Source organism: Bubalus kerabau, chromosome 23, assembly GCF_029407905.1.
Source record: "Bubalus kerabau isolate K-KA32 ecotype Philippines breed swamp buffalo chromosome 23, PCC_UOA_SB_1v2, whole genome shotgun sequence".
NCBI classification, from domain to species: domain Eukaryota; kingdom Metazoa; phylum Chordata; class Mammalia; order Artiodactyla; family Bovidae; genus Bubalus; species Bubalus kerabau.
The window spans coordinates 19,133,870-19,158,102 of NC_073646.1; the positions used below are offsets into that span (position 1 = coordinate 19,133,870).

The following is a 24,233-nucleotide window of genomic DNA, read 5'->3' on the forward strand; positions in this document are numbered from 1 at the left end:
TTTTTCGATGATCTAGTGGATGTTGGCAATTTAGTGCTGGGCTTAAAGAAAGTATGTCTTAGGTGAAATAGATTGTTACCATAACAACTTAGAGCTTAAGAAAAAATGTCTTACATGACAAAGATGAGAAATGTAGAAAAAAAGTTTGTCCTTTCCTCTTCCTCAAGGGCCCTAGACTCCTTATCAACCTACCTAAGAATTAGCTCTCTCACTTGTCAGGGAGTAAAAATCTCTGGATTCCTGATCTAGGGACACCAGAGGTAGGACAGGTCTTTTTTTTTTTTAAGTTAGTATGGTCTGGAAGGGTCTTCCCTGGTGGCTCAGTGGTAAATAATCTACCTACCAAATCAGAAGATGCAGGTTAGATCCCAGTGTCAGGAAGATCCCCTGGAGAAGGAAATAGCAACCCACTTTAGTATTCTTGCCTGATAAATCTCATGGACAGTGGATCCTGCCAGGCTGTAGCCCATGGGGTCCCGAAAAAGTTGGACATGACTTAGTGACTAAACAACAATGGGCTGGAATCCTCACACGGCTGTCATCTTGATGTGGAACTATTATAACTGCTTCCATAACCTTTCTATGAATCTCTTTGATTTGGAAGCACTTTTTTTGTAACTGCACCAGAGTACAAAAATATCTATAAATGATAACAGACTTAAAAGATATGGTTAACTATCTATTATAGTGTAATTGACAACGAAACTTGGTTACAACAACCAGAATTATAAATGATTATGTATAACATGGTCTTTATCATCCAAAATCACTACAGATGGTGATTGCAGCCATGAAATTAAAAGATGCTTGCTCCTTGGAAGGAAAGTTATGACCAACCTGGACAGCATATTAGAAAGCAGAGACATTACTTTGCCAACAAAAGTCCATCTAGTCAAGGCTATGGTTTTATCATTGGTCATGTATGGATGTGAGAGTTGGACTATAAAGAAAGCTGAGTGCAGAAGAATTGATGCTTTTGAACTGCGTTGGTGGAGAAGACTCTTGAAAGTCCCTTGGACTGCAAGGAGATCCAACCAGTCCGTCCTAAAGGAGATCAGTCCTGGGTGTTCATTGGCGGGACTGATGTTGAAGCTGAAACTCTAATACTTTGACCACCTGATGTGGAGAGCTAACTCAGTTGAAAAGACCCTGATTCTGGGAAAGATTGAGGGCAGGAGGAGAAGGGGATGACAGAGGATGAGATGGTTAGATGGCATCACTGACACAATGGACATGGGTTTGGGTAGACTCCGGGAGTTGGTGATGGACAAGGAGGTCTGGTGTGCTGCAGTTCATAGGGTTGCAGAGTCGGACATGACTGAGTGACTGAAATGAACTGAATGATTACACAGCAAAACTACATCTTGTTCAAGGGTATGTTTTTCGTTAAGCTATCTACTAATGATTGTATAACAACAATACATCTTGCTCAAGGACGTGTTTCTGCTTCTTAACAGGAACCCTGTCCTTTTGGCTAATCTTGTTATCTTAAGATGTATGTTGTGGAAGTGAGTCTGGTAAGACCTTTACAACCTTGAGACATTTTTTTGATCTATTGTTAGTAACCAATTGAAAACGTATATAAAACCTTGCTAAGACTAGAAGAGGGGCACTCTTTCTGCCCCCTTCTGATGTCTGTCAGAAGCTTTCTCTATCCCTTCTCACTTTAATAAAACTTTTGCCACACAAATCTCTGAGTGACTGAAGCTGTGTCTTTGATCCAAAAGTGAAATTTTCTCCTTCTGAGAGCACAAATTTGACACTGTTCAATGTAACCTATCACAAGCAAGGTCAATGCCCCTACTTAGCCTTGAAGCAGATGGACCATCACCCTTCTACTTCCCATAAGAATATGAGAGTAAAATCTCTGAGGTGGAAATGAAACAGGAGAGAAAGGAACAGGGCACAAACGTTAAAAGAATGATGTAGCTTGAGGATATGAAATAAATCAATTAGGACAAATGGATCCAAAATGGCAGATGAAGAACTTGAGCCTCAGTACACACTCTTTGACCTTGAGCCTCAATATACAATCTCATTGTAACACATCAGAAAGCTAAATGACACACCCATAGGCACAGTGACACTTCCAAGGTCTACTATCAAATACCAGAAAATGAGTGGTGGGTGGCTAAATTCCTGGAAATTTCTGTCCCTTCCCTCAAGTAGTTGGAATAATCCTCCTACTCTTTAGCCTATGAAATTACCCAGCCCATAAAAGCTAGCCATACCACATTTCAAGGCCACTCTTGCCCTTTGAGATGGCCCATACTCTGTCTATGGCATATGGAAGTGGAAGTGTAGGTCACTCATTCGTATTCAACTCTTTGCAACCACGTGAACTGTAGCTCTCCAGACTCCTATGTCCATGGACTTCTCCTGGCAAGAATACTGGAGTGGGTTGCCATTCCCTTCTCCAGGGGAATCTTCCTGACCCCATGTCTATGGAGTGCTTCTCTCTAAATAAATCCATTTCTTACTTATCACTTTGCCTCTCACTGAATTCCTTCTGCAACGTCTCACTGAATTCCTTCTGTAATGAGACATCAAGAACCTATGCTTCATTAAGTCCTGAAATCAGGTGAGTGAGCTCAGTTGAAGACCTCCAAGATCTTTTAGAACTAACACCCAAAAAGATGTTCTTTTCATTATAGGGGACTAGAATGCAAAAGTAGGAAGTCAAGAAACACCTGGAGTAACAGGCAAATTTGGCCTTGGAACACGGAGTGAAGCAGGCAAAGACTAATAGAGTTCTGCCAAGAAAATGCACTGGTCATAGCAAACACCCTCTTCCAACAATGCAAGAGAAGACTCTACACATGGACATCACCAGATGGTCAACACCGAAATCAGATTGATTATATTCTTTGCAGCCAAGGATGGAGAAGCTCTATACGGTCAACCAAAGCAAGACCAGGAGCTGACTGTGGCTCAGATCATGAACTCCTTATTGCCAAATTCAGACTGAAATTGGAGAAAGTAGGGAAAACCACTAGACCATTCAGGTATTACCTAAATCAAATCCCTTATGATTATACTGTGGAAGTGAGAAATAGATTTAAGGGCCTCCATCTGATAGATAGAGTGCCTGATGAACTATGGACTGAGGTTCATGACATTGTACAGGAGACAGGGATCAAGACAATCCCCATGGAAAAGAAATGCAAAAAAGCAAAATGGCTGTCTGGGGAGGCCTTACAAATAGCTGTGAAAAGAAGAGAAGGGAAAAGCAAAGGAGAAAAGGAAAGATATAAGCATCTGAATGCAGAGTTCCAAAGAATAGCAAGAAGAGATAAGAAAGCCTTCCTCAGTGATCAATACAAAGAAATAGAGGAAAACAACAGAATGGGAAAGACTAGAGATCTCTTCAAGAAAATTAGAGATACCAAGGGAACATTTCATGCAAAGATGGGCTTGATAAAGGACAGAAATGGTATGGACCTAACAGAAGCAGAAGATATTAAGAAGAGGTGGCAAGAATACACAGAAGAAATGTACAAAAAAGATCTTCATGACCCAGATAATCACGGTGATGTGATCACTCACATAGAGCCAGATATCCTGGAATGTGAAGTCAAGTGGGTCTTAGAAAGCATCACTACGAACAAAGCTAGTGGAGGTGATAGAATTACAGTTGAACCATTTCAAATCCTGAAAGATGATGCTGTGAAAGTGCTGCACTCAATCTGCCAGCAAATTTGGAAAACTCAGCAGTGGCCACAGGACTGGAAAAGGTCAGGTTTCATTCCAATCCCAAAGAAAGGCAATGCCAAAGAATGCACAAGCTACCACACCATTGCACTCATCTCACATGCTAGCAAAGTAATGCTCAGAATTGTCCAAGCCAGGCTTCAGCAATACGTGAACAGTGAACTTCCAGATGTTCAAGCTGGTTTTAGAAAAGGCAGAGGAACCAGAGACCAAATTGCCAACATCCGCTGGATCATCGAAAAAGCAAGAGAGTTCCATAAAAACATCTATTTCTGCTTTATTGACTATGCCAAAGCCTTTGACTGTGTGGATCACAATAAACTATGGAAAATTCTGAAAGTGGTGGGAATATCAGACCACCTGACCTGCCTGTTGAGAAATTTGTATACAGGTCAGGAAGCAACAGTTAGAACTGGACATGGAACAACAGACTGGTTCCAAATAGGAAAAGGAGTATGTCAAGGCTGTATATTGTCACCCTGCTTATTTAACTTCTATGCAGACTACATCATGAGAAATGATGGGCTGGAGGAAGCACAAGCTGGAATCAAGATTGCCAGGAGAAATATCAATAACCTCAGATATGCAGATGACACCACCCTTATGGCAGAAAGTGAAGAGGAACTCAAAAGCCTCTTGATGAAGATGAAAGAGGAGAGTGAAAGAGTTGGCTTAAAACTCAACATTCAGAAAACTAAGATCATGGCATCTGGTCCCATCACTTAATGGGAAATAGATGGGCAAACAGTGTAAACAGTGTCAGACTTTATTTTTGGGGGCTCCAAAATCACTGCAGAGGGTGACTGCAGCCATGAAGTTAAAAGACACTTACTCCTTGGAAGGAAACTTACGACCAACCTAGATAGTATATTGAAAAGCAGAGACTTTACTTTGCCAACAAAGGTCCATCTAGTCGAGGCTATGGTTTTTCCAGTGGTCATGTATGGATGTGAGAGTTGGACTGTGAAGAAAGCTGATCACCAAAGAATTGATGCTTTTGAACTGTGGTGTTCAAGAAGATTCTTGAGAGTCCCTTGGACTGCAAGGAGATCCAACTAGTCCATTCTGAAGGAGATCAGGCCTGGGTGTTCTTTGGAAGGAATAATGCTAAAGCTGAAACTCCAGTACTTTGGCCACCTCATGCGAAGTGTTGATTCATTGGAAAAGACCCTGATGCTGGGAGGGATTGGGGGCAGGAGGAGAAGGGGACAACAGAGGATGAGATGACTGGAATGCATCACTGACTGGATGGAGGTGAGTCTGAGTGAACTCTGGGAGTTGGTGATGGACAGGGAGGCCTTTCATGCTGTGATTCATGGGATCACAGAGTCAGACATGACTGAGCGACTGAACTGAACTGAACTGAAGCTCAGTTGCAAGATCATGGGTTTTGGCTGGGTTCAAGACCAGCTATGTGGGTTAGAGTCCCAAGTTGGATTTTGACCAGGTTTGCATCCTGGTACATGGGTTCAAGTACCAATCTGAGGTGAATGGCTTCATACCAACTATTCAGAAAGCTGGCTGACTGAGAAGATGGTAGACTAGTGTCTAAAAATAACCATTTCATTGGGGTCTGGATGTCAATTTCTTTCATAGAATCAGAAAGGGAGAAGCAATGAGAAAATGGAAAGACCATTTATCTTGCAAAATATTTCATTGCTTAGTTAGCACTGGGGATGGGGATGTGTTAATTTCTTCTTTTCTGCATTCACAAGTGGGCAGGGTCAAATTGCCTCTTTGTGAGCTGAGCAAAGGCACTTTAGTTAATCATCAGGCAGAGGGGCAGGGTTTCCTGATGGATGGTGTAGTAAATGCTGACATTTCTTCTGCATGAAATTGGAAATCACTGGTAAGTGCTGAGTAAACCTGTGGCCTATCTGACTTCTGACCTACCTTTAACAGTATTTAAAATGAACCTAATCATTTTACATGTTATTAGTTGTTTAACATCCACACTGGGAGGGAGCTGTCTAGGTTACTCTGTGTCCATCTGAGAGCAGCAGTTAATAAATATTTGTTGATTAATTGACAGGGACAGATATTTCTGGGGAAGACAGGGTTTGAATGGCTTATCTTGGGTAATTTGATTTCACAAATGTCTAAACCAAATGATCTTGTAGGCCCTTTTGCCTCTATTTCTGGGAAGACAAATGACTTTTCTTATAGTTCCTGAGAAATCTGTATGCAGGTCAAGAAGCAGCAGTTAGAACCAGGCATAGAACAATGGACTGATTCATAATAGGAAAAGGAGTACATCAAGGCTGTATATTATCACCCTGTTTATTTTAACTTGAGGGCAGAGTATATCATGTGAACTGCCAGGCTGGAGGAAGCTCAAGCTGGAATCAGGATTGCCAGCAGAAATATCAATAACATCAAACATACCAATGACATCACTCTAATGGCAAAAAGTGAAGAGGAAATAAAGAGCCTCTTGATGAGGGTGAAAGAAGAGAGTGAAAAAGCTGGCTTAAAACTCAACATTTAAAAAACTAAAATCATGGCATCCAGTCCCATCATTTCATGGCAAATAAAAGGGGGAAAAGTGGAAATAGTGACAGATTTTATTTTCTTAGCCTCCAAAATCACTGCAGACAGTGACTACAGCCATGAAATTAAAAGAAGCTTGCTCCTTAGAAGAAAACCTATGACAAAGCTAGACAGCATATTAAAGAGCAGAGACATTACTTTACTGATAAAAGTTCATATAATCAAAGCAATGGTTTTTCCAGTCGTCATGTACAGATATGAGAGTTGGACCATAAAAGAAGGCTGAGCATCATAAAATTGATACTTTTGAACTGTGGTGCTGGAGAAGACTCTTGAGAGTCCCTTGGACTTCAGGGAGATCAAACCAGTCAATTCTAAAGGAGATCAACCCCAAATATTCATTGGAAGGACTGGTGCTGAAGCTGAAGCTCCAATACTTTGGCCACCTGATGTGAAGAGCTGACTCATTGGAAAAGACCCTGATTCTGGGAAAGATTGAAGGCAAGAAGAGAAGGGGATGACAGAGGATGAGATGGTGGATGGCATCACCAATTCAATGGGCATGAGTTTGAGAAAACTTTGGGAGATAGTGAAGGACAGAGAAGCCTGGCACGCTGCAATCCATGAGATCATAAAGAGGCAGATATGACTCAGGGACTGAACAAAAACAATCACTGTTCCCAGGATCACAACTCTCATTCTTCAATTGTGCTGCATCCATGTGTTCAGCGGGAAAGTTAACGCACCCAGGTCCCCTGCCCAGGCTGCTGTGTGAATTTAAAGACCTCTTCAAATTACTCCCATTGTGATTTACTAAGTGCATACTATGTGCTATGCATTTGGTTCATTTTTTACCTATTGGAACTTTTTAATAAAAACTCAAATTTGAATAATTTTTTTAAAGGCCCGCCTAGACCTGTTTCAAATCAGACTAGCTCTCCTCTCCAGAAGCAGCTCAGGCTAGCAATTTCTGATACTAGAAGTTTTGTAAACATGGTCATGTGCTAGGTGCTTGATGTGCATTATCAAGTTCAATCCTTAGAGGTACTTTAGCCTTATTCCCAGTTTTCAGATGAGAAGACTAAGTCTTGTGGTGAGGCAAGGGTAACATAACTTCTTCAAGAGCACACAGTTTAGGAATTGGGCCTAATCTAGACATACTTTAGGCCCCGATCCCTAATCTTGAATCTTACTGTATAGTCATGAATGAAAAGATTACCAACCACTGGAGATAAAGAGCCAGAGAGTATTTGCACACAGAAGAAAGTTTGACTGGTACAGAAGAAAGCACGAATCTGGTCTCAGGAAGAGAGGAATTTAAGGCACTGAAAGCAGCAGTGAGCAGGAATGAACTGGGACTATGGTGAAGTCTGTATCCCCTTCCCAATCCTTGGACGTAAAGGAGGCAGAGGTGAGAGGCCACGATGTCTCTGATAGACACTCAAGACAGAGTGGGGAGCCTTTAAAAAGAGAGAAGACAACAGGAGAAATAGCTGATCATTTTGAGACTCTGGGTGGCTAGAGAGAGCCTGACATTCTCAGAAGACTTCCAGCACTGATGACAAGGTAATTTGTATGTCTTGCCATCACATTCCTTCAGAAAGCCTTATCTTCCTTTCTAAGCAGATTCACCTATTGCTTTACAGAGCCTTAGCAGGGACAGCAACTCAGGTGTCTTACTCTGCAAGATCTAGGTCTCCACTCCAAGTATTTTCCTACTCTTTATAGCAAATAAGTCAAAATAAAGGGAGTGACTGGAAAGAAGGGAAGGACATGCACAGCTGTCCTCATAGTCTTGGTGCTGTGAAACTTCTCTGTTGGTAGGTAGTGAGAGGACACAGAACAGTGACAGTAAGAGGGATTTGGGGCATACAGTGATGAGAATTCCTGGAAGAGAACTGAGTCTCATGACTGTGATGCTGAGACATTCAGAAATACGTTTTGCAGGGTATTTAAGAAAGGGTTGACACTTTCAGGACTGGGTTTGGGGGCTAGGTGGTGCAATTCTATGAATTTTTCCAGAAAATGTATCTCTTCCCAGGACACAGCTGCTTCTCTACGTTAGCAGGTTTTTCTATGTCAATTATTTCTAGGCTTTCCCAGAGAAAAGCAAATTGCTTTGGGTATCCTCTCAAGGTATATCTCCTCTTCTCTCCCTGTTTTGCTAAAAGTTTTCACATTCATCTTAGGCTTAAATAATTTGTTAACAAAATAAGCCATTCGTTATAGACAAATAAATAATACCAATATTTATTAGAGACTTATCTAGCTTACTTTCAATATTACTAGCATTAAAAGAAATGAGAAACAGAAACAGCAGAGGACACATCACCAAATTGGGTTTTGACAACATTCAGACTCAAACAGCACTGGGAAATCCCATGTCACAGCACATCTGGAATCCCAGTTGAGCAAAGGTCCTAGGCAGCGTGTCTGCTCCCTGGGTGAGATCTCAAAGATTGTAGTTCTGGCTTCCCACGTATAATCCCAGGATGCAAACTGGTATCATCATCAATCTGTGAGCAAATTGCAGCTCTAGTTTCATGTTAATGTTGTTTGTTTTGTTCTGTAAATCTTGGAATGTTGCTAAATCCAGGGAATGGTTGTCCAGACCTCCACCAGGAACTAAACAAATTGCATGATCCACTTCCTATCTCTCTATTGTGCCTCTCTTCTGACACTCACAGCAGGTGTGGCTGACACCCACAGCAGTAGTCAGGGCCATGGCCAGGTAAGTCAGAAGCAAGGTCAGAGACCTGCTCTGCTGTTTTGCCTCTGAAGCCTGAACAAGACTACTTCAATTTGATTTCCCTAACACTCCCCTGGTGGCTCAGAGAGTAAAGAATCTGCCTTCAATGTGGGAGACCTGGGTTCAATCCCTATGTTAGGAAGATCCCCTGGAAGAGGGCATAACAACCCACTCCAGCATTCTTGCCTGGAGAATCCCTATGGACAGAGGAGCCTGGTGGGCTATAGTCCATAAAGTGGTAAAGAGTTGGACATGACTAAGCAACTAAGCACAGCATGCAAGGCTACCCAGACCCTATACCCTAGCTTCAAGGGTATTTAAGCCCCTCTGGCTCCCCTAGTTGTCCCCTGATTTGGGTCTCTGTCACTTGTGCCCTCACCATTGCCAGGTAACTGGCACCCTAGTCTTGCCCCTGGCCTGTTAGACTCCAACAGAGACATCTGTGTTCAGGGAACTCCCATCCCTGCCTATCATGGGGCTCTTTTAGTAGATGGGTGGTAGGTGGCCAGGACATTGGAGAAATAACTCAGAGTGGGCATAGGATACAGGGGAGCAGATGAGAAAGCTCTGTGGCATCAGGGAAGATCCCAGAAGATACAGAAGCCAAGGTGGCTGGAGATATTTTCCTTTGGAGGGTATTCCTGGAAAACAGACTGTCTCAGCATCTCAGAGCCCCCCGATTTCCAGGTCTAATCTTGGGCCCTGAGGATTCACTGTGAGTCAGCAGCCTGGGTGTGTTTGAGTTTAGGGTTCCACCTGTGCCTGAGACTGATTTTCTGCATAGTTTTAAGCAAGTTACTGTTCCATTATGAGTTTTTATATTATCTACTCAATGATCTGGAAAGGTCTTTGTTTTTCTGACCCTCTGACTTGAACACAGCTGCATAAGCACTAACATTCACTGAGATGGACAAGGTGGCAGGCAGAGTGGGATACTTCACTGAGACAGAAAAATGAGGTGCTCAGCTCTGAACAAAGCATGTTTGACAGGCCTGTTAGATATCTGGGGAGAGAGGTCAAGCTGATTAGTGTGCAGGAGAGAGATCTAGGCTGGAGACACATGAATGGTCATCAGTGAGGCAATTGGGTTTCAAGCTATGATAGTGGATAGAATCATGCACCAAGTGTGAATAAAGGAGATGAGGAGGAATCATTAAGAGACACCAAGAATAAGAGGAAAATCAGGTGAAGGAAAGGGCTGAAGGAAATGAGAGGACAGGATGTACATCAACTCTGTGTGAGTTCTGTTCCTGCCTTCCTGTCAGGAGCTCCTGTTCATGTTGGAGCATGAACCTGCTGTCAGTCTTGTGCATAAATCTCCTTTTGATCTCCTGGATGGAAAAACTAGTTCCTGGCTGGATCCAAGGCTCTAGGACTGTGAAATCCATAAACATAACTAGGAGGACTGGTGTTATCCAGAGTTAGCCTCAGTTAATGATTAACTGTGCCCTCTTTGAATGCTGTAGGGATTCTCAAGCTATCTGCCTGATTAGCTGTGCCATCCTCCAAGGCGACAGGGGTTCTGGTGCTGTCTGTTCAGGACGGAGACCAAGAGATCTCCAGAGAGACTTTCTTGAAAGGACTTGGCAGGTGAGCACGTTGTGAGGAATGAACAGATGGAGTCATGCTTCATGATGGCACTATCCAATCTTTAGAAGTCACGACTGGTAAGAAGAATGACAATCCACAGGGAAAAGTAGTCTGCAATCTCTAGGGACCAAGAAAGGTCTGCCAGGTCTTAGTGAGGAGGCAGCAGTGGGCAAAGGAAAAGGGAGTGTTTAGCACAGCAAAAGGGAAGGACTGGGGTGACTGGGAGAAGGTTGGTCAAATTGGGATGGAAATTGGGTGGTAGTCAGGGAAGGAGGGCTCTAAGAGAAGGTGAGGCAAGAAGAATGAGAATGCAAATGAGAGAGGAATTAGCATGTAGAAAGGCAAAAGAATTTCCTGCCTAGGAGCTGGTAAGGAAATCTTCACGTTTTGTTCTTTTAGAAAAGACAGGAAGGTGTTTAAGAGACTTTAAGCATTCTGACTGCTACTGCCCAAACAACAGGAAGTGGGAATCTGACCAGCTGGAGGAACTACTGGCTGGATTCCTTGCGTCAAAGGTCATTACACTTAAATTCTGCAATCCTCATCAAGGTGCACATGTTGGAAATCAGAGACCAGTAGATTTTGAAATACTTTGCCTGGAGCCAATGCAGAGACAGAAATGAAAATCGCAACAGTTATAATTTCTAAAGTGATTCTGTTTGTCAGGTCCTGTGTGCTGAATACATAGTACTCAAGATATCTCAGTCAAGTATCAGTTAAAGAAAACAAATGCTTGTATTAGTCAGTTTTTGCCATGATAGCAATCATCCTGAACATCTCAGATGCTTATATCCAAAAATATTTTCCTGTGAGTCTGGAAATTATCTGTGGCTATACTAGGCTCAGCTCAAGTCAACATGCGTTCTGGGACCCAGGCTGGAGGTCGGCTCACTTGGGATATGCTGTTCTCACGGCATTGGCAGGAGGATTCTTTACCATCTGAGCCACCAGGGAGGCCATTTTCATGGCAGAGGGCATAAATGCAAGAATCTCTGACCAAGTACACAAGCACATCCACTCATATCTCATTCTCCAAATCATGTCCTATGGACAAGCCAAAGTCAACGAGCGGTGCATACACACTCTTCTCCAGAATGCACGTGGAGTTTTTGGTAATCGCAATTCAATCTACCACACTACTGTGTTTTAAGCACAAAAGGATTTATTATGTGGAATTGGGTGTTCACAAAACTGTCAGAGGTGGTGGAAAAATAGGATTTAGAGCAGGTGCTGTGTTTTCGGAGAATGGTACATCAGAAGGTGACTAAGATAGATGCTGACTTCCAGTTTACTCATAATCACAGCAAATTAATTTCTGGAAGAATCCTGTAAGGTTGGAATGGGGTTCCTTAAGCAACTGCTGACTGTACAGACTCACCTCTGTCTTTTCTTTCCTTCATAGGTTTAAACATGCATTGGGGGCGGCAACTCCAGGCACTTTGCATCCTATGGAGGTCTCAGATGACCAATCACACTATCCGAATTCATACTAGGCAACTGGCATCCCTGTCGTGGGGACACCAGGAAGTTCCTGCCAAATTTAACTTTGCTACTGATGTGATAGATCATTGGGCTGGCATGGAGAAGGTAATGGGGTGGAAAAGAGGCACACAATTGGAAAATTTGGCTGAGTTCACTAGTTCATCCATTCATTCAATAAGTATTTGTTGAGTACTTATTATGTGTCAGGCACTATAATGAGCTGTGAACAAGATGTCCATCTTCCATTAAGGTGCATAGGGTAGGAACAAGAGAACATGAGCTTGGCAGAAAAAAGGGTTCAGGAAACTGATGCAGGGTGGAGCAATCTGGGAACCGCCACACCTCAGGCAGCTGAAACGCACAGCTGACCTGAACATACTCCTCCACATTCTCTCTTATGACCTCCCAGGGTGAAACAAGGACTAGCGAGTTGGAGTCGTAGAGGAAGTAAATTTGTATTTAATAAAAGAAAAATCAGCATTCTCTTGTTAAACCAGCATCAATGAAAGACTGAGTCAGTTTTCTCAGAAAGCTATGTGTCCTTGTCATTAGGGATACACAAGTAGAATGATTATTAGGCAGGGAGTGTCAAAAGGATTCCAACATGAGGCATCAGAGAAGACAGTGATACAAAAATTCCTAAATTTTCTTTCCTAGCCTGGACTTCCAGAATTCTGCTCCATTCATTGCTGACACAATGATTGACTTTACCTGAGTTCAGTTTACCTTTATGGAAGATGAAAGGATTTATCCTGGCTAGGGTAGCAGAAGAGGTGGTTCTATTAGCATGGGCTTAAAAGAATGATGATCAGAAGGAATCATAGTCGTGATGTCTCAACACCATGACATAACTTTAGTACAGAAATGGCAAATGCCAGGCCTCTAGGCTAAACATGGCCCATGGTGCAGGGCTCTCTAAAAAAAAAAAAAGAAAAAAAAAAAATTGGTAAACATTTTAAAGTTGAAACTTTTCAAATAAAAATTTAGATTGCTGGCTTTTATTCTGAAGTTATACTTCTTTAGAATAATGAAGGAGGTCTTTACTACCATGACTCAAAATCCTGAATTCATAAAAAAAGTGATTTACTAAATATATGTACATTTCAAAAAAACAAATTTCCATTGACAAACACTGTCAGCAAAATTTTAAAATAATGACAATCAGAGTAAAGATATGCAATTCATAAAAGAACCAAGAGTTAATATCTCTAATGCAAAAAGAGCTCCTAGAAATCAAGAATAAAAAGATGCAATCAAAAATAGATATGGGCAAATATATAAATAGTTCACAGAAAAATGAACTCACAAGGCCCTTAAATATAAGAAAAAATGCTCAACTTCACTCATAGTAATAGTTACACAAATGAAAACTTCACTGAAATAATATATCTTACCTACTAGTTACATAAAATTTTTGTCAACATACTCTGTCGACAAAACTATGAGGAAATAGACACAGGTACTGATCAAAGTGCAAAATGAGTCAACCCTTATAAAGAGGAATTTTGAAATATCTAATACAATTACAAATAAATTTTTCTCTTTGACTTGACATTAGTGCTTTCAAACTATGATATGGAGACCCTGAGGATTCCTGAGACTTTTCCCAGGGGAATATGTAAAATTAAAACAATTCAAAACAAAACTAAGATGAAGTGGAGCTCTTGTGCAACACTGGTGGGAATGTAAAACGGTCCAGCCATTGTAGAAAACAACATATTTCCTCAAAAAATTAAAAATAGAGTTACTGTATAATCCAGTTTTTCCATTGTTGTGCATGTATTCCAAAGAATCATAAGCAGGGTTTTGAAGAGATATTTATACACCATGTTTATAGTAGGATTAGTCACAGTAGCCAAAATGTAGGAACAATCCAATGTCTATTAATGGACTAGTGGATAAATAAAATTGGCATATCTACACAGCATTTTTTAAAAAGAATGAAATTCTGATATATGATACACCATAGATGAACATTATAGACATCACATTAAGTGAAATAAGCCAGATACAGAAGGAAAAATAATGTGTGATTCCATTTATATGAGGTACCTAGAGTAGTCAACGGAGAAAGCAATGGCACCCCACTCCAGTACTCTTGACTGGAAAATCCCATGGACGGAGGAGCCTGGTAGGCTGCAGTCCATGGGGTCGCTAAGAGTCGGACACGACTGAGTGACTTCACTTCACTTTTCACTTTCATGCATTGGAGAAGGAAATGGCAACCCACTCCAGTGTTCTTGCCTGGAGAATCCCAGGGACGGGGAGCCTGGTGGGCTGCCGTCTATGGGGTTGCACCGAGTCGGACACAACTGAAGCAATTTAGCAGCAGCAGCAGCAGAGTAGTCAAATTCAGAGACAAAAAGTAGAATAGTAGCTACCAGGGACTTGGGAGATGAGGGACTGGGGAGTCATTGTATAATGAATACATAGATTCAGTTTTAGACAATGAAAAAGTTCTGGAGACAAATGATGGTTGTGATTACACAGCAGTATAAATGCATGCCACCAAACTGTGTACTTTATAAATGGCTAAAATGGTAAATTTTATGTTATGTATATTTTACCATGGGCTTCCCTGGTAGCTCAGTTGGTAAAGAATCCACCTGCAATGTAGAAGACCCCGGTTGGATTCCTGGGTCAGGAAGATCCCCTGGAGAAGGACATGGCAACTCACTCTAGTATTCTTGCCTGGAGAATCCCCATGGACAGAAGATCCTGGCAGGCTACAGTCTATGGGGTTGCAAGAGTTGGACATGACTGAGCAACTAAGCACAGCATATTTTACCACAATAAAAAATAAACAAATACATAGAGATAGATAAATAAATCTAAGGTAATATTTGCCTTTTTAATTCTTATTCTCTTGGAAGTATACTGTGTCATTTTCCAGAGGCTACAATGAAGTAAATACAGAAAAATAAAGGAATCCAAATGTCTTCTATTAAGGAAGATATTAAAAAGATTTGCAAAAATATAAAATGATGCCACTCTTCTCATTATATTTTGTTTGTTTCAGAAAGTATACTTACTTCTTCAATAAAACGTATCTTATTTGTGTTAATATATGATGGACTTATTACTGTTATATTTAAAAGCTGAAGCTTCAATATTTTGGCCATCAAATGCGAAGAGCCAATTCATTGGAAAAAATCTTGATACAGGGAAAGATTGAGGGCAGAAGGAGAAGGGGATGACAGCGGGTGAGATGGTTGGATGGCATCACCAACTCTGGACATGACTTTGAGCAAACTTCAGGAGATAGTGAAGGACAGGGAAGCCTGGCGTGCTGCAGTCCATGGGGTCGCCAAGAGTTGGACATGACTTAGTGACTGAGCAACAACAACAATAATGAATTTATTCACACATGTATATAATTTCTCAGTTTAATTTCCAACAAACATTGAGAGATATTAATAAAGGGCTTATAAATAAAGCTCTTTAGGATTGTAATACTTCTTAAGAGTGTATAGGAGTCCTGGGATCAAAAAGCTTATTAAGCACCACTGCGGCAGTTCCAAGATGGGAATTTATTTTACATGCTTGTGTACCAGCCCACCTTAATCATTAGGCCTTTTCTTTCTTCAGGCTGGCAAGCGACCCCCTGGCCCAGCCCTGTGGTGGGTGAATGGCAATGGGGATGAGGTAATGTGGAACTTCAGCCAACTGAGTGAACTCTGTCAACAAACAGCCAACGTCCTCGCAGAGCCATGTGGTCTGCAGCGTGGGGACCGTGTGAAAGTGGTGCTGCCCCGAGTGCCTGAGTGGTGGCTGGTGATCCTTGGCTGCATGCGGGCAGGTTGGTGATTGACCACCTGAGCTGGGCACCATCTCCCTTGTGAAGGAAAGTGGTGGCAGAGAAATGCAATCATTCCTCCCAAAAGATGCCCCCTCCACCTATCATGTGGTCCCTCGTCATATAGAGATACCACTCTTCTTCCATTTATTTAAGCAAACTATGCCCTAAGCACTATGCTAAGTGGTTGCTAATACAGAGTAAACAAAACAGAGTCTATGTATGGTACTCACAGATCTCTGGAGAAAGACAGCAGCTTTAAATTATTAATTGCATATACAATTATTGAATTACAGTTTTGATAAGTGGCATGAGGTTCTATAAGAACCTATACAAAATATTTGTCAAACTATTACCTATAGGGCAAATCCAGCCCACAGCTTGTTTTTATAAATAAGAAGTTTTATTAGAACCTAGTCATGCCCTTTTTGTATATTATCTGTGATTGCTTTTGAACTATAATAACAGACTAACATAGTTTGGACAGAGAGCCTCTGGCACATAAAGCCTAAGATATTTGACATTTGCTTGGCCTTTTGTAGAAAAAAATTGCTGATCTTTGCTATAAAAGGAGACCCAAACAGACTAATCTGAGAGGTTTACAGAAGTCTTAGTAGAAGTAGTATTTAGAGAGAGTATTTATGAGAGCTGAAGGACAAGTTGGATTGAACCAGGAAAGGAGGGAGAGAGGAGGAGTGCTCCAAGCAGAGGGAACAGTAGAGGGGAGGGAAGCCTGAAAATTATGAAAGAACCTGGAATGATGATTTGTGTGCCTACAGCCCAGGCAGCAAAGAGAAAGTAATGGCAAATGGGTCTGGAAAGATGGACAGGTGCTAAACTGGCAGAACCTTGTAAGCCATGGCAAGGGAAGGGTACTGGGTCCTTATGCAGTGAGGAATGGAAACCATAAACTGATTACATGTCATGATTGTTTTCTATGTATAGATGGTGACTCTGGATGGGGCATGGAGAATGGGATGAAGGAGGGAAAGAATGGGGTTGAGGAATTCAAATAGGAGACAAAGAATGATAGTGATTTCAATTTGGATGGGGAAGTAGAAATGGAGTTAAGTGGTTGGATTTCAGAAAACTGATCGCAAGATTTTTTTTGATGAATGACATTAGGTAGAGGAAGAAGTTGTGTGAGATGGAGAAGTCAGAGTCACTCAGGCAACTGGGTGGATGCAGTGGTCTTTTTCACAGTGAGAAGCAGCTATGGGGTATCAGGGAAAGATGACGAGTTCAATTTGGGAGCTGTTGAGTTAGGGGCACCCAAGTAATGTTCAAGAGAAGGGGGGAGACGGTCTAGTTATAAGATAAACATGTCCTAGGTATATAATATAAAACATGATCACTATAGTTAACAATATGTATTGTAGAGAGTAGATTCTAAACATTCTCATCACAAGATAAAAAATAAGTGTAGTCATGTATAGTGATAGATGACATAAGGTAGTATTTATTAATTATCTATTTTTATTTATTTATTTATTGTGGTATTCATTTCTAGTATATAGGTATATCAAATAATTAATCTGTATACTTCAAATAAATAAATTATTGTATGTCAGTTATATCTCAATTTTTTAAATATATGGATAAAAAGGAAGGGATGAGAAGTGAAGAGCTGGGATTTAAGGGCATAACATCTGAGATGCAGACAAAAGTTTAAGAATTATCAATTTTTAGATATAAGAGATGAGAAGTGAAAGATCCTCAAGAAACACCAGTATCCCTCATTTACAACTTATCTTTCCTGGCCTTCTTCACACACAGCAAGCATTCTCATCAATAAGGAGGAAAATGTGAGTGTGGTAAAAAAAAAAAAAAAAAAAAGTAAGAGTTATCAGAGGAATCTGAACACAGCTAGAGAAGCAGGTAGCCCATGGGAGGAGTGAGCAGGCCATGAGAGAAAAGTCACCCAAAGTGACACACTGAGAGATAATGGTCTGAAGGGAAGGAGAACTCAGAGCAGGAGATGGAGGGACAGTTGAGGTGGTAACGGGTCTACAGTGTGGATCCTGAAGTGTTGAGAGCAGGAGAGAGCAAGCCAGAAGTGGAGACTAATAACCAGGAAAAGCATGTGAAAGCAGCTTTATGACAGGTGAGAAACAGTCTAATTATTATCCAGAAGAATAAAGTAAAGTCACAAAAGTCTCATCAAGATAGAAAACAAAAACCTAGGAGTGCTCTTCCCAAAGAAAATTCAGTGTCCCATGCTTGAGATAGTCAGGACCTTGAGCACCGCGGAATCGCATGGACAATTCCAAGTTCTTTTAAGGCTCTAATATTTTAGTTACTATATAGATTGTTTGGATATAGCAAACTTCTATAGGGCAGTGTGTGCATGTGTATGTGTGTGTTAGTGGCCTTAGACTACCAATGGTGTAACATCAGGCAATTCGGTTTCTCTCAGTCTCAGCAGACTCCTTACAGCTCTGACAACCCCAGGGACATCTGTGTTTAAATCAATCTCTGGTCCCCAGTTCTTTTATTATTGATACTCCCCATTGGTTATCACCACCCCAACCTCCCCTAACCCAGCTGCTCCCCACTGGCTGTTCATATTAGGATTCTCTAGGGGAGAAATTAACCATCCCTTCCAGTTCTCTCTCTAAACCATTTGACTTTTTCCAGGCCTTGTCTTCATGCCCGGGACCATCCAGATGAAAGCCAAAGACATTCTCTATAGGCTGCAGGTGTCTAAGGCCAGGGCCATTGTGGCTGGGGATGAGGTGGCTGAGATAGTGGACACTGTGGCACCTGAGTGCCCTTCTCTGAAAACGAAACTATTGGTGTCTGAGAAAAAACGGGATGGGTGGCTGGACTTCAAGACACTACTGTGGTGAGTATCTATGTGTCTTGTTGTTTAGTCACTGTTTTGTCCAATTCTTTTGTGACCCCATGGACTATAGCCCATCAGGTTCCTCTGTCCATTGGATTTCCCAGGCAAAAACACAGCAGTGGGTTGTCATTTCCTTCTCCAGGGGATCTTCCCAGACCAGGGATTGAACCCATGTCTCCTGCATTGGCAGGTGGATTCTTTACCACTGAGGCACCAAGGAAGCCCTTCAACATATCTTAGCCTGAGCTTTTACCAAAGATGGAAACCTGCACTTATGCACAGGTTCTTTATTTGGGAAGTCTGAGGAGCAGTGTGTAAGATGTGGGAGAGTTAAGCAGGAAAGAAGTAAGAGTTAATTCAGAGTTTATTATCTTTATTATTGAGTCACTGCACAGCGTAAGTGGGCCTTGATCTGCAGGAACCTTTTGAGGAGCACACAGAATGCCTCTCAGGATTATCTATTGAAGGACTGACAAACACTGACCCATCAGCCCTTAACCTGCATTCATAGAGGGCTGCCCAGAGATGTTATTTACCCCACACTCCAGGCTGCACATACATGCGTGCAGGATAGGCTCAGAGTCCCATGCCATGGTTGTGACAGAGAATGAAGGCCAGAGGCACAGAGTGCCTCACCACACTGTAGCTCGCAGTAGAAGCAACAGCAAGTTGGAACTCACCCGGAGCTTTTGACTGTGTCGAATAAGAGGTAAAGCTGAGAGGGTATGTGGTAAAACACAGGAGATGGCTGATACACAGGGTTTCTAGACTCCTTTTCCTATCTTCTGCATCCCTAAATGAGGCTGCCAGCAGTCTATAAAATGATTGGCCAGAAGAGTCTCCCCTTCATATGTCTGAAATCTCCACACTAGAGTCAATACTTTAGGAAATTCCTAGGGAGAGTGTAAGCTTTTTCTTTCTAATGTTACAGTCTTTAATATAACTGCCAGGGAAATAGACAACATAACAGCAGCTTTGAGAGACTCCAAAGGGGAGTAAATGCTTCTAGGGAATACAAAGGGGTAGATTGGGAAAATTTACACTAATTGAGCATCTCCTGTGCACCTGCTGTCATGCTGTGGCTTCCAACAACAAGCAAATTAACATTCACTGAGTTCTCAAAGCAAGTTGTCATTTCCTTTGTGTTAAAGTTAACTTTCTCAATAATTCTGAGATGGGTGTTATATTGATCCTATATCTCAGATATGGAAAATGAGACTCCGAGAAGTTAAATAAATAATCTAGAGTGACATGGTTAACGAAGTATCAAACTTGAGTGGTGTTCAAACCCAAGTCTGACTGACTGAAAGTCTCAAAATCTTATCCACTCATAAGCCCCCCTTCTAGAGTGTGTCAGCTGACTTGCCTCTCCAGTATGAGGGAAGATGGGAAGGCATGAGTCACCAAGACATCTGGGGTCCAGGGCAGATCTTAGTAGGTGACAATCTGTGTCACTCTTGTCAGGAAAGCATCTACTACCCATTGCTTTGTGGAGACTGGGAGCCAAGAAGCAGCTGCCATCTACTTCACCAGTGGAACTAGTGGCCTCCCTAAGATGGCAGAACACTCGCACTCAAGCCTAGGAATAAAGGCCAAGATGGATGCTGGGTAAGAAGAGCCCTTTCTCTCTGGAAACTACATGACCAGACCTTGAGATGTTTCTGATCTCAAATTCAATTCTCTTGAAATAAATAGGTTACCATGTGGCACTTCTGAGAAACACAGTTGGGAAGGAGGGCAAGGGGAAACATGGCTTAGCAAGCTGGGTATCCATTGACCCGTGGTAGAACATTTCTGTCGTAGATAACAAGGGATCACAAAACCTCTTCAGTGCTTTAAGCAGTGTATCTACTACCTTGAGTGCTTAGCACAAGGTTTATATGCATTTTTTCCCAAGATTAATCTGTATCTTGTCTTTTGGAATGTTCCCAAGTAAGATGGTAGATGTTGCAAGAGGGCATCAGAGGGCAGACACACTGAAATCATACTCACAGAAAACTAGTCAATCTAATCGCACTAGGACCACAGCCTTGTCTAACTCAATGAAACTAAGCCATGCTCATGGGGCAACCCAAGATGGGCGGGTCATGGTGGAGAGATCTGACAGAATGTGGTCCACTGGAGAAGGGAATGGCAAACCACTTCAGTATTCTTGCCTTGAGAACCACATGAACAGTATGAAGAGGCAAAATGATAGGATACTGAAGGAGGAACTCCCCACATCAGGAGGGGCCCAATATGCTACTGGAGATCAGTGGAGAAATAACTCCAGAAAGAATGAAGGGATGGAGCCAAAGCAAAAACAATACCCAGCTGTGGATGTGACTAGTGATAGAAGCAAGGTCCGATGCTGTAAAGAGCAATATTGCATAGGAACCTGGAATGTCAGGTCCATGAATCAAGGCAAATTGGAAGTGGTCAAACAAGAGATGGCAAGAATGAATGTAGACATTCTAGGAATCAGCGAACTAAAATGAACTGGAATGGGTGAATTTAACTCAGATGACCATTATATCTACTACTGGGGAAAGGAATCCCTCAGAAGAAATGGAGTAGCCATCATGATCAACAAAAGAGTCTGAAACGCAGTACTTGGATGCAATCTCAAAAATGACAGAATGATCTCTGTTCGTTTCCAAAGCAAACCATTCAATATCACAGTAATCCAAGTTTATGCCCCGACCAGTAACACTGAAGAAGCTGAAGTTGAACGGTTCTATGAAGACCTACAAGACCTTTTAGAACTAACACCCCAAAAAGATGTCCTTTTCTTTATAGGTGACTGGAATGCAAAAGTAAGAAGTCAAGAAACACCTGGAGTAACAGGCAAGTTTGGCCTTGGAGTAAGGAATGAAGCAGGCAAAGACTAATACAGTTTTGCCAAGAAAACGCACTGGTCATAGCAAACACCCTCTTCCAACAACACATGAGAAGACTCTACACATGGACATCACCAGATGGTCAACACCAAAATCAGATTGATTATATTCTTTGCAGCCAAAGATGGAGAAGCTCTGTACAGTCAACCAAAACAAGACCAGGAACTGACTGTGGCTCAGATCATGAACTCCTTATTGCCAAGTTCAGACTGAAATTGAAGAAAGTAGGGAAAACCACTAGACCATTCAGGTGTGACCTAAATCAAATCACTTATGATTATACAGTGGAAGTGAGAAATAGATTTAAGGGACTAGATCTGATAGATAGAGTGCCTGATGAACTATGGAATGAGGTCCGTGACATTGTACAGGAGACGGGGATCAAGACCATCCCCATGGAAAAGAAATGCAAACATGCAAAATGGCTGTCTGGGGAGGCCTTACAAATAGCTGTGAAAAGAAGAGAAGGGAAAAGCAAAGGAGAAAAGGAAAGATATAAGCATCTGAATGCAGAGTTTCAAAGAATAGCAAGAAGAGATAAGAAAGCCTCCCTCAGCAATCAATACAAAGAAATAGAGGAAAACAACAGAATGGAAAAGACTAGAGATCTCTTCAAGAAAATTCGAGATACCAAGGGGACATTTAATGCAAAGATGGGCTCGATAAAGGACAGAAATGGTATGGACCTAACAGAAGCAGAAGATATTAAGAAGAGGTGGCAAGAAGATCTTCATGACCCAGATAATCATGATGGTGTGATCACTGACCTAGAGCCAGACATCCTGGAATGTGAAGTCAAGTGGGCCTTAGAAAGCATCACTACGAACAAAGGTAGTGGAGGTGATAGAATTCCAGTTGAACCATTTCAAATCCTGAAAGATGATGCTGTGAAAGTGCTGCACTCAATATGCCAGCAAATTTGGAAAACTCAGCTGTGGCCACAGGACTGGAAAAGGTCAGTTTTCATTCCAATCCCAAAGAAAGGCAATGCCAAAGTATGCTCAAACTACTGCACAATTGCACTCATCTCACATGCTAGTAAAGTAATATTCAAATTCTGCAAGCCAGGCTTCAGCAATACGTGAACCATGAACTTCCAGATGTTCAAGCTGATTTTAGAAAAGGCAGAGGAACCAGAGACCAAATTGCCAACATCAGCTGGATCATCAAAAAAGCAAGAGAGTTCCAGAAAAACATTTATTTCTGCTTTATTGACTATACCAAAGCCTTTGACTGTGTGGATCACAATCAACTGTGGAAAATTCTGAAAGTGATGGGAATATCAGACCACGTGACCTGCCTGTTGAGAAATTTGTATGCAGGTCAGGAAGCAACAGTTAGAACTGGACATGGAACAACAGACTGGTTCCAAATAGGAAAAGGAGTACATCAAGGCTGTATATTGTCACCCTGCTTATTTAACTTCTATGCAGAGTACATCATGAGAAACGCTGGGCTGGAAGAAGCACAGCTGGAATCAAGATTGCTGGGAGAAATATCAATAACCTCAGATATGCAGATGACACCACCCTTATGGCAGAAAGTGAAGAGGAACTTAAAAGCCTCTTGGTGAAAGTGAAAGAAGAGAGTGAAAGAGTTGGCTTAAAACTCAACTTTCAGAAAACGAAGATCATGGCATCCGGTCCCATCACTTCATGGGAAATAGATGGGGAAACAGTGTCAGACTTTATTTTTCTGGGCTCCAGAATCACTGCAGATGGTGATTGCAGCCATGAAATTAAAAGACGCTTACTCCTTGGAAGGAAAGTTATGACCAACCTAGATAGCATATTCAAAAGCAGAGACATTACTTTGCCAACAAAGGTCCATCCAGTCAAGGCTACGGTTTTTCCTGTGGTCATGTATGGATGTGAGAGTTGGACTGTAAAGAAGGCTGAGCGTCAAAGAATTCATGCTTTTGAACTGTGGTGTTGGAGAAGACTCTTGAGAGTCTCTTGGACTGCTAGGAGACCCAACCAGTCCATTCTGAAGGAGATCTGCCCTGGGTGTTCTTTGGAAGGAATGATGCTAAAGCTGAAACTCCAGTACTTTGGCCACCTCATGTGAAGAGTTGACTCATTGGAAAAGACTGATGCTGGGAGGGATTGGGGGCAGAAGGAGAAGGGGACGACAGAGGATGAGATGGCTGGAATGCATCACTGACTCGATGGACGTGAGTCTGAGTGAACTCTGGGAGTTGGTGATGGACAGGGAGGCCTGGCATGTTGCGATTCATGGGGTCGCGAAGAGTCAGGCACGAGTGAGCGACTGAACTGAACTTGGAATGTTAGTAATTTTCTTTGATGCTGTCCACATTCCAAGAGGCTGTTTTTGTCAGTAGCAATTACTTTTCAAATTCATTTAATAGGGATCTGTAATTGGGTTAATAAGATGAAGTGAGATCTCAGAATTTCTGTATCTTGGATCTCATAAATTAGGCTTTTATTTCACTCTACATCAATCTCATCAGTGGAGTCAGAAAATAATGTGTTAAGATTGTCTGCAATGATAACAAGAGATCTTGATTTTTTCAGTTAATCCTGCTTGCCATGTTAATTTTATTATTAGAACTAGAAAAATGCTTTATTGCAAAAAAAACTCAAAAACTTAAATGTCCTATCTATGAGCCTATGGCATCAGAAAATTAAATTTCATAGAAATTATTTAATAGGAGAGCTACAGTAAGAAAAA

At 41.7% G+C, this 24,233-nt stretch overlaps 1 protein-coding gene across 1 annotated transcript in view; it reads left to right on the forward strand.

Moving 5' to 3' along the window:
• The first annotated feature begins 11,950 nt into the window (after positions 1-11,950).
• LOC129637416 (acyl-coenzyme A synthetase ACSM2B, mitochondrial-like) overlaps positions 11,951-24,233 on the forward strand; it is a 49,916-nt gene continuing 37,633 nt past the window's right edge. The window contains exons 1-4 of the mRNA XM_055561543.1: positions 11,951-12,127; positions 15,611-15,821; positions 18,456-18,663; positions 20,128-20,271. Coding sequence (XP_055417518.1) covers positions 11,951-12,127; positions 15,611-15,821; positions 18,456-18,663; positions 20,128-20,271 — 740 coding nt within the window. The remainder of the gene's footprint in view (positions 12,128-15,610; positions 15,822-18,455; positions 18,664-20,127; positions 20,272-24,233) is intronic.